Below are 11,769 nucleotides of genomic sequence, written 5' to 3'. Positions count from 1 at the left end.
GAACCCTATTTCTGCCTTAAACATCGGCTCCATGAGCTTAACTGATGAGGTGGAAGAAAGGAGGATTCATATGTCCAGAGTTCCAGGCATGTACTGTAGGGGAGAGGGCACAGCATTTTAGGATGAATCATAATGCCAGCCCAGCCTCATGACTGTGGGCAAATCAATCCTTCCTACTGGTAACATAGAGTCATGCACCACATAATGCTGATTCAGTGAACGGTGGTTTGCATGGTGACACTCAAGAGTCTGCTGACTTTGCCGCCATTTGGGTCTATGCAAGTTTTCTATGTGCTGTTTGCACAGTGAAGTCACCTTCTGAATGTGCAGAGTGCATGACTGTACTTCTAAGATGGTAGTTCTGAAAATCTATTAGTGCTGCTCCACTAAGGATTTGCCAATTCTCACCCAGTTGAGCAGACTGATTTTTTTTTCCGGTTAGATGATATCCTTGTGGTAATGTGTGTGACATTTCCGGTGTTACAAGTACTTAGCATTTTTAAACTGCTAAGTGGATAATTTCTGGCTGTAGATTAATTGAATTACAATGAGTCCCCAAAGGGCAACATTAATCAAATTTATAATTAGGTTCTTATCACTAACCATATCAATGGTGACAGGTATTGAATACCAAAACATGTTAGAGATTCATTAGCTGCAATGAAAATAACCTTTTCCCTTAGCCCTTCCTGATGGGACCTGCGTGCGTTTTATCCTGATGTAACTGAGAATCATTCCAAAGGAAGGTCATAGTTTTGCCGAAGGAGCATTGGCCTTGCCAGCTGCTCTGGACAACAGGAATGTGTTGACTCCAAGCATTTCTGATACACACACACACACACACACACACACACACACACACACACACCCCAGAGACATGCCATTGTGGACATAGGTAGAACAGAATGGAACTGATGTGGAGAAGATGGGTTTGCGCAGGCTGGCTGCAAAGCATGATGGGCAGCGCTGTTATCCTAGATTGTGCCTACTCCACACCCATGCCTGCTTAGAGGAGGTTTCATCTTCCAGGCAGATCTACTGATACGCCCCCCCACATCTATTTTTTTTTTGCCAACCCTGAGGCTTGAACTCAGGGTCTGGGCATTGTCCTGAAGAACTTTTTGCTCAAGACTAGCACTCTGCCACTTGATCCACAACACCTCTTCTGGCTTTTTCTGTGCATGTGGTACCAAAGAATCGAACCTAGGGCTTTGTGCATGCTAGGCAAGCACTCTACCACTAGGCCACAGTCCCAGCCCCCACATCTATTCTTTTGACTTAAAGAGTCTAAATTCCACACGTTTCTATTATTTGCTGAACAACTCATCCAATTTCTTTTCAATTTTCTCCAAGTGTTTAGAATCCATGTGAAACCCAGAATTAGACATTGTACTGTAATAGAGCCCCCCCAAGATACAATCATAAGTACATTACCATATAGCCTTAACCAGAAGAGAGGCAAATAACCATAAATTTAAAAAAAAATCAGTTCTACTGCTCAGAGATTCCAACAGTAAATATATATGAAATTACTTACTGAAGACAGATGTAAGAATGATGGTTGCTCTCTGTCCTGTGATATGGGCTCTGGTCCAGAGTCAAAGTACTGTTCAGATTCAGGTTGTTCCTCTTCCTGACAAGTTTTCATGGCTGACTGAAAGCCACATCTTGGCAATAAACTAAGTTTGATTTTCTGCATTTTCCATATTTGACAAAATCATATATATGTATAGATAGATAATATATAAAATATATGCACTTAGCTCCTCTTACAATTATGAAGAAGTGTTTAATTTGTTTTCTGATGCCTGGGATCTTCATTATCAGGTATTTTCTCATCTTTGACCTTGCACAGCGATGTGCTATACCATAGTTTGATATGCCATTCAAATGTTTTAGAAGAATACTGTATATGAAATGTAGAAATGCATGACATTATGTTATTTACATTGATGAACTCTGAATTACAAAAGATTGTGCTATGTGTGATCTCAATTAATGTTTGAACTCTACTTACCTATAAAATTGACCAGGTGGGTAGTAAATGCTTTTGTAATTTTTTTTTTTTTTTTTGCCAGTACTGAACTCAGGGCCTGAGCACTGTCCTTTGGCTTTCCTCAAGGCTAGTGCTCTACCACTTGAGCCACAGCACCACTTCTGGTTTTTCTATGTATGTAGTACCAAGGAATAAAACCCTGGTCTTTGTGCGTGCTAGGCAAATACTGTACCACTAGGCCAAACTCCCAGCCCCTGTAACTTTTGATTAATGCTATTTTCTAGCTTTTTTTTGGTGAGTGGAGGTTGGAGTGTATATTTGTTTCATAATTAGGAAAACAACGTTACAGAACATTACAATCACTAAATCCTTGGCTAATAGCATTTGTATGGATGTTGGAGAAAGGTTGTTCAATAAGCACTCAGGGCATTGCAATGATCTGTCATAGTAGAAGTTTCTTATCCATACATAGCTTGGAGTAAAGTTTCTCAGGAGGGGAGCTATTGGCTTGTTGGCTAGGATAACTTTTTGCATCTGGAGGGCTCAGAATGTAAGTAACCTTCTGCATACCGCATCCTGCCAAACAAACAAAAACTTCATGTATTGACAGAAATCCCCTGAGAAGCAAAAAAGAAATGTTTATAATCACTGAGTCAAAGGAACCATTTCATAAATAAATTCTGAATTGATTTAAAGCAGAAAGTATCCAGTCTGAAATTTTTCTTATTTTCTCATGACTTATCTTTGTTTTGTGTCTATGCTTTCATCAGTACCCAGAGCTCCATGCTGTCATAACAACACGAGCCTCCTTTCAATTCCTCTCTCAGGGGTGGGAATCATCCAAAGTATTTGCTTTCGTGGGTATTGCTTTGCTTGTTGTGGGTTTTGGGATCCTAATCCTGGTTGTTCTCTGCTCTGTCCAGCCCGCTCAGCCATCACTGGAAGCTGTGACAATGACGGTTTGCACATTATCAGAGGCCACAGCCTCTCCTCCACTCCTGTTGTCACCATGTGTGGTTCTGAGACCTCTAGACCACTCACTATAGTTGGTCCGGTGTTACTCAATTTCTATTCTAACTCACACATCACAGACTTCGGATTCAAGATTTCCTACAAGATAAACCGTGAGTAGTTACAACAGTGCCCCCTTTTTTTTCTTGAGTAATTCACATAATGCATTTTCATTGTGATTCATCACATGTCACCACATCACACACACACAAAAAAGATTTAGAGACTTTAATGAAAAAAAAAATAGGTACATGGTACAACAAATACTAAGCTAGTATTTTTTTTTTCTTTAGAAGAGATCTTCCCCTAAACCTTGGATGGAAACTAATCTTTTAAAATCAAATGAGAAATTGAGATTTAAAAAAAAAACAAAACAAAAACAAACATTGTGTCTTCAGTTTGGGGTTTCTTGAGGGGGGGAGCTGGATTATTATGTTAATCAAAAGCATGTTTTATTTTCCAAATCACTTTTTTACTGTGAAAACTAGTATTTATAATTGTAGAAGAAAAAATAAATAAATGTAGAAGAAAAAAATAAATGTAGAAGAAATGTTAGAGAATATCTTTTTTTTTTTGGTTGTGGGATTTGAACTCGGGGCCTGGGTGCTGTCCCTGAGCAATTCAGCTCGAGGCTACTGCTCTACCACTTGAGCAACAGCACCATTTCCAGTTTTCCAGGGTTAATTGAAGATAGGAGTCTCATGGACTTTTGTGCCTGGGCTGGCTTTGAACCACAGTCCTCAGATCTAAGCCTCCCAAGTAGTTAGGATTAGAGGCATGAGCCACCAGTGCCCGGCTAAGAATATCTTTATGAAAGTCTTTTGAAAAATATGTACAAAGGATCCAAACCTTAAAAGAAAAGACTGACATATTCAATTATTCTATCAGGATATTAAGGTCTGAGGATTATGGTTCAAAGTCTGCCCAGGCAGGAAAATCCCTAAGATTCTTATCACCAATTAACCACTAAAAGGGCTGGACGTGGATCTGTGGCTCAAGTGGTAGAGTGCTAGCTTTGCAAAGAAATCTTAGGGACAAAGCCCTGGCCCTGAGTACAAGCGGCAAATTGACACACACACACACACATACATACACACTTTTCCATGCACTGAGTAGTAATTGCGTGTGTGTGTGTTCCTTTGCCTTCTTTTGCAGGCTGTGGTGGTGAGTTCAGCTCATCTTCTGGGACGCTCAAGAGCCCTTCCTACCCACGCAGATACCTGGACAACCTCCACTGCATATACAAAATCACTGTGGGAAATGACAGAATCATACAACTCAAGTAAGTGAGACTCGGTTGCTTTCAAGACACTTTCTGCTTAATTCACAGAAAAGCTATCTATGACCGACAGAAAACACTAATTCTCATGGGTCTAGAAGGAATCTTCTAGAAAAAGAGGTAAAGGTTCTCTGTGCAGCAAAACCTGGGAAATGGACTGCTCACTCTCCACACAACCCAATGGGGATTCATGGAAAATAATTGATAAAATACTACTTTGTTACAATTTCCCAGCAATCCCAGAAGAGCCCACTGATTGTCAACTGCTAAATTCACCTTGAAATCCAGGAACGCAGTTGCCATTTGTTTGACACGTAAGATATACCAGAAATATTGCTTAGCACTTTCCTTGACTTTCTTATTTTATTCTCCCACGTTCCACAATGGAGATTAATTAAAATTTCACATTTTATCAATAAGAAAATTGAGGCTCTCAGGAGTGGCTTTCCCAAAGTAACAAACATTGAAACAGAATCAAAGTCTGAATCCCTGTTAGGTTTCCTCCCAAAACACATGTCTCTATGCTGTCCCTCAAAATAAATTTCCTAAGAAAATTGTTTCTCCCGGGAAATCAACTGTTTTTAGAAAACTTCTAAACTGGTGCTGTATGAGATGCATTATATCATTAGGAAATTCTCCTTCTTATTCTGCTTCCTTTCAGTAGAACTGATGAAGGGTGAGCAGCTTCCTGCTCTTTAGAACAGATCATGAATGCCTGTACCTCAGATGGCATAGATCTAACCCACCAGTGTCTGAAATAAACAGGGCATGGCTGGAAATTCTGAAAGTGGGTGTAGTTTGTGGAAATACGGCATCTTCCACACTGCAGTTTGAAGGGCAGGGACTCCAATTACTTCCCCTTCTCTCTTTGTGAGTATTTCCTGCCCAGAAGATTATAAACTCTACTCTTCCTAGGACGTTGTATGTGTCAGTGGGGTCTTTCAATGGTGAGACAGTTCTCACATAGCTTTCTTTGGTTCCCTTTTTAGATACTAGGGATAAAAGAAGAGCAAGAATTGCCAGGTAGTTAGGAGCAGGATGCATGCAAGGGGAACACCTGTGACAAGGGTTCTCGTTCAGGAATCTTAGGATTGTTATCTTACTCTGATCAGGCTGCTGTAACAGAATGCCATAAACTGAACCGTTTATAAGCACTAGCAATCCTCATCCTTTTGGAGGTTGGCAGGTCTAGGACAGGCATCTGGTGAGGATCCACTTTCTAGCCCATGGAAATGTCTCTCCTATGGGTCCTTCTTGGGACTCTTTTCATAGGACTACTAATTCCATGCTGTGGTCTCTGCTCCCAAGGCCTAATTGCCTTTCAAAGACCACACTTGGTAATGCCATCACTTTAGGGGTTAAAACTTTAGCACAGGAATTTTGGGTGACACAACATTTAGCATATAACTTATAGCTATATCAAGGAATATATATATATATATATATGTGTGTGTGTATGTGTGTATATATGTATACGTATGTATATATATGTATTTATCCCATACATCTGGTATATATAACGTGTTTCAGCCTAGATTTGGAGGTTTACCATATTATAGTTCATATCTGATTGCTGGAAAAAAATATTTATTGTAAGTTTACCAAAAAGTTCCATTTTATAACAAACACACTCATATAGGGGTTGTGAAACAATTATTTTCTACTTAGTTTCTGAAAAATAACACGTGCATTTTCACACATGGCCACATGTGCATTTTCAGATAGGTTCTGTTCTTTTCTGAAACAGTGATGTCAAATAAAAAGCCAAAACAGGGTTGAGTTCCCTTGGAAACTCAGCTCTTTCTCTGTTTTTATATGTGGAAAATATGTTATCTGTAAGGAAAAAATATAAGTGAAAATGGTGATATGACTGAAGTAGTGGGGAACCAGCTGTGAGGAGAGAAAATCTGTAGTGATAATGACCTAGCTATTGTTGTGTCCTGATCTTCTTTTATAAGAACCTTGGATGGTTATGTATAGTTGAAGAAAATTAGCAAACTTTTCAACTTGATCTTCACGATTAGCTTGAAAACGTTCAACTGTCATGTTTTAGAAATGAAAAGGATTAACAGATGGTTTTTTTTCTTGAGGCTTTTTAAAGTGCTTAGTTATTTGCTATTTTCCATGTTATATTGTTGTTATTTATTCAAACCACTATCAAAAATATTAAAAAATCAGGCAGACAAACATAGAAAAATAAGGATAGGATATCAGATAATTTAAATGAATAAAGAAAAAAGGTGCTATAATAAATCTCTATTATCAAGTCCTGAAATAAAATTATAGAGGAAACCTTGCTTGTTTGGGATTGCTGAGACTCATTACTAAAAATATTTTCATAGATTTTATTTTAACTTAGATTTTACTGCCTAAATTTTATGCTGCTTAAGGTCCCCAGCAAAAAAGTTAGGGATGCATTTGTCTGGAAAGGTTATTACTTGTAACAAACAACTGAGAGGCACATGGGCTAGCAGTAAGAGTAGTTCTCATGTGTGAGACTATGTTCAGCCAGGAAGTTCTTCTGGTCCCTTTGCAGCCCAGGCTGATGTGAACTTCATTTTGGTGCAGTGGGAAGGCATTGAAGCAAAACCAGTATTAGGTTTTAGAAACTCTTCCATAAGCCGGTGACAGTGTCTCACAGCTGTAATCCTAGCTAAACAGGAGACTGAGATCTGAGGATGGAGGCTTGAAGCCAGTCAGGCAGGGAAGATCAGCCTGTGGCTTAATGTGGTAAAGCTCTATCCTTTTGCTATACAGTTCTCAGGGACAGCACCCAGGCCCTCAGTTCAAGCCTCAAGACTGAGGAGGGTGTCAGGGGAAAAGGAAAGAAATTCTTCCATATTTACATTTCTTTTTTCGTTTTTTTTTTTTTTCCTTTTGTTTTCCAGTCCTGAGGCTTGAACCGAGGGCCTGAACCCTCTATTTCTTTTTGCTTAAGCCTAGGGCTCTACTACTTGAGCCACAGCACCATTTACAGTTTTTTTTTTTTTTCTGTGTATGTAGTACTGAGGAATTGAACCCAGGTCTTCATGCTTGCTAGGCAAGCACTCTACCACTGAACCACATTCCCAACCCCTGCCTTACCTGTCTTTATATCCCTAGCTCCTAGCATAGTTTTGTGCATTCTGTGGTTATTCCAAAAAAAAAAAGAAAATGTAGGACTAAATTTTGAATTTATGAGTAAGTTATGTCTTATAATATTTCCTGCCAAGTGAAGCTTGCCTGCTTTGCTATTGATTTCTGCGTATGTCTGTTTAAATGTTACAAGAAAGAAAGTGACCATGTAATGGGCCTCTAAAGGAAGACTATCATATTAACAAAAAGCTTTTTACAGGTTCAGTGATTTTGTAGTGGATCCTTCTGCCTTCTGCTCTCAAGACTACTTGGGGATTTATGACGGTTCTGACACGAGTGCTCCACTTCTTGGCAAATTTTGTGGTTATACACCCCCTGAAAATATCAAGAGCAGTAACAATAGCCTGACCCTGCTGTTCAAGACAGATTCTTTCCACACAGCAAGAGGCTGGAAGGTAGATTTCCAGCAGACACTAGGTAAGAATCTTGAACATATTCTCTTCATGACTCTTCTTTTCCTTCCTTATTTAACTATTCTTTTTTTCCCACTCAACTATAACTGCTTTCTATTTAAGCCTAAAGGAGGGCCAAGACAAAAGGCCCTATTGGCTTTGTTGACTTTACATTAAAGTGGCAGAGTCTTGGAGAATTTTAAGTCATGACTACATGGTCAGACTAAACTATTAAAAAAAGGAAGGCTCGCTACCCTTACAACGTGAAAACAAAGAATATTACTACAGACACCAGAACAACAAAATACCAAAGGTTTGAAAACAGGTAAGAGTAGAGGAAAAGAAAAAGGTAGGAATCTTCAAGGTCTTCAGAGAGTGAAATATACATGGAAGATAACATTGCATGAGAAAATGCTGGTTGAGATCTTTGGGGAACTGGCTGGAGAATGGTACCTTATTATAATACTTAGGGGTAAAATATATTTTGTTTGGAATGGCAAACATATCAGATATCTAATGGAAATATGTACTATGAAGTTGGAACTTGAAATGAAGGCTAGAAAGAGCATCTTAGAATCACTGGGAGATGTCAGGTATAGCTAGCTATGCAAATAAATTAAAAACAACAACCCAGTTTACTCTCACTGCATAGGAAAGATAATTACGTACATGAAAATTAGCTCAAAAGTTAAAATCATTTAAAATAAAAGGCAATTAATCAGTTCTCTGCTTAGATGTACAGCCTCTGGAGCACAACTTATATTTGAATGGGAGAAAGTGTTTTGATTTCTCCATTTGAATATTGATGTGATTAATGTTCTGAATTTTTACAACTAACTGATACATTGTGAAGACTCAGAAAAACCAGAGCACGTTCCTGAAATAAATGATTGTGACTCATTTTTTTCTGGCTTTTCTTTCTACTTTATAGTATGATTCCTCTCCATCCTTCTTATAAAAATGCACAGCTTCCCTGTAACTTCTTTATTCTTGATGGGTGATGCTTATGTATATTTCTTGAAGGAATGAAATAGACATTTAGATTTGGAAAGCACCTCTGCAGTACAGACATTGCAAAAAATAACTTTATCACCTCCTTTTTTGTTCTCCTGGCCCACAGAGTATTGCCTTGTTAAAATGCTGCTAGCAAACTTGGGTACAAAACACAGATGGCCACTTTGAAAGGAAAAAAATGCATTTTCCTTTGAAGATGGTTTTTGCATAGAAACACTCATATTCTGACCTTTGGTATGAATTGTACTGCCAAATGACTTAGGTCTATATTTGCTCCAGGTTTTTTGTTTGTTTGTTTGTTTTTCTCACCCTAATCTGTGCTTGCGACCACTGAAATGGCTATCCTGGACCACTTTCACACAGTTGTCCTGTGCCAATTTAGCCAGACTTCTCTAGCTTCATTAAATTACTATGGCTTTCTGAGCTATAAAGGAGATGATTTTTGAGTGACTGTGATTTTACTGAAGTTGCTTAGAAGGAAAAGCCATATATAGTCAGGGCCACTGTCCCTGTGTGATTCACTGAATGCATATGATGAATTGCTGGATAGCCTGGTCTCACAGAGAGAGTTAAAGTGGAGAGAAAAGAAATAGAGTTTCATAACTCATTGGCATTGTGCTTCTCTGAGGACTTTGACCTCTGTTTCATCTATATAAATCCAATTGGAAACTAGATCCAAAGAATTTTAACTCGACCATAGTCATCATTTTTACTGAAAATCTAGGACTGGATTTTCGTTGTACATGTAAATGTACTGATTACTCAGAAAAACTTTCAGTCTTGTTTTGTTAGGTTTTGTGCATACTTTTATGTGTGAGTATGTGTGAGTGTGTGTGTGTGTGTGAGTGTAAAAGGAGAAATGATAACAGATGTAGTTTTAATTATAGAGTTTAGGAAATCTTTTAGTTACATCTCTGCTTTTAAAACATTTCAGACTTGACTAATTGTGCGCACTCTCCACTTCCTTTCTCATCCATGGCTATCCACCCTGCCTTTCCTGTGAGCAAAGAGGCACTGACTTTCTACCACACAGTGAAGTCTTGTTTCCAAGGCTATCAGTTCACCCAGAAAACAGTATCTCCACTGAGTAAATAATTCACAGAAAGAAGAAACCCATTGTTGTCTGTGACATTTCCATTTCATTTTATCTTAACAAAGTCCCCAAGTTTTGCTGCTTTGCTGTTTGGATTACACACTTGACAATAATTTATGTGCATCTGCTTTCATTTTTCAGCAGTCAGAAAAGAGCCAGGTTTACATAAGTTGTAGTTACAAGTTAAACTTTGGTGCATTTGTTACATTTGGATTACTAGCGGGTGAGTCAGAGGGAATTTGAGGGAACTATCTCTTGGTTGCTGATTTACTAAATATATAGTGAAGTTAGGTTTCCTTTAGTGGAGCTGGGGGGTATTAGAACCACGTGTGGTGTGTAAAGTCAGGAGAAAGCAAAGCAACTACTATGGGAACATAATCCAAATTCACCTTTTTCTGTCTCCCTGTATACTTCGGCATGGCAGCGGTAATTGATCCTCAATGCTTGACAATTTGTTAAAAGATGATGGTATGTCTCAGGGTTGTAGAAGACTCTGAATTTATCAATATTTCTGAACTGACCCATGACTACACGGCTTCAATTTGCCCCTGGCTCTGTAATCCTATAATGTTAAATCATGGCCTATACAGATTTGGCTAGAATCTCCAGGGAAGAACTGACAAAAGCACCCTTTAATCTAGTAACCTATTTAAACATCAGCCTTTCCATTACCAGAAGCAGGTGTCTGCTTCCCAGGGGTAGGGATGAGGCTATTCGCCCTGTGAGCCTGTGTAATCCATCCTTACCCAACTCCTTCCCACTGGCCTGATCTCATGCTGCGTGTTGCTAAGGTAGACTTTACAGGGCACAGGTGGCCTGTGTCCCAGACTTCCACGTGCAGGATTGGGCTAGAGACTTTAAGTAAATTCACTGGTTGTAGAGCACATTGTAATCTTTTTTATCCTAAAATAACATTTTCTGTACCACTTCAGCAAATCTCCACCATACAGCACTGAATATGGTTCACATAGTCGCTTAGGCATTGAAATCAGTGCACCCAAGAGAGATGAAGATTCCTCCGCCCAGGGGGTGGCGTATTCCAGGACAAAGCACTGTCCCTAGAGAAGACAGCAGGGTCAGAAGCAAGTGATGTGTGTGGCTGGCGTCAGCCATGCAGAGGCTGCAGCATTCTCCATCTTCCTTCACCTGAGCATTTGCCAGATGGTGAATGAGTTGGGACACTAAAACTCAGAACTTTTGCTATGAGACAGAGTCAGTAGTATCAAAGTGTTACAGCCCGTGTCTGTCTGTCAGGGACAGAAGGAATCACTCTGTGAAAGTAGACATACCAAATGGGAAAAGCTACAGACCAGGATTCATGTGGTGATGACCCAGTTGATTTATTATGTTGCTACCTGGAGACATATCTTTAGAGAGTCCCCTAACTTTTCCAAGCTCAATTTCCATTCACTCTGAAAACATCAATCTGCAGTGATACCACTCTCTATCTTGTGAGAATCTGGTACACATGAGACAGATCATTCCTGTGCAGCACCGGAGGATCCTGTTAGGAAGTAAGGATGAAGGGCTGGAGTTTCTAGGTTGTATCTAGGTGGAGCTGTGGCGATGACCAGGATTGTCACTCTCCTAGCAGTACCTCTCAAGATCATGATCTCTTGCTCTTTCTTAACCACTTCCTGCTGCCATCTAACCATTCAAACACTGAGCTACTTTCTATAACCAAAGGTGAATTCTAGTAAGATCCTATAGCTCCTGAAAAGGCTAAGCTTGTATCTTTGCTCCATCTGAATTAAGAGTAAATGGCTAGTCAGGGTGGCTCATGCCTATAATCCCTATTACTTGAAAGGCAGAGATAGAAGACTGTGAGTCAGTACCAGGCTAGGAAAAA

The 11,769-nt window shown here is 39.3% G+C and overlaps 1 protein-coding gene across 1 annotated transcript in view; it reads left to right on the top strand.

The window, feature by feature from the left end:
- Cubn (cubilin) overlaps positions 1–11,769 on the top strand; it is a 199,807-nt gene that overhangs the window by 166,308 nt on the left and 21,730 nt on the right. Inside the window, exons 59-61 of the mRNA XM_090318958.1 lie at positions 2,920–3,120; positions 4,163–4,289; positions 7,621–7,838. Of these exons, the coding sequence (XP_090175084.1) occupies positions 2,920–3,120; positions 4,163–4,289; positions 7,621–7,838 (546 nt within the window). The remainder of the gene's footprint in view (positions 1–2,919; positions 3,121–4,162; positions 4,290–7,620; positions 7,839–11,769) is intronic.

Source organism: Megascapheus bottae, chromosome 26 (assembly GCF_031878675.1).
Source record: "Megascapheus bottae isolate mThoBot1 chromosome 26, mThoBot2.hap1, whole genome shotgun sequence".
In the NCBI taxonomy this organism is placed as follows: Eukaryota; Metazoa; Chordata; class Mammalia; order Rodentia; family Geomyidae; genus Megascapheus; species Megascapheus bottae.
The sequence above is the reverse complement of the archived record's forward strand: the minus strand, read 5'-3'. Positions and strand labels throughout refer to the sequence as shown.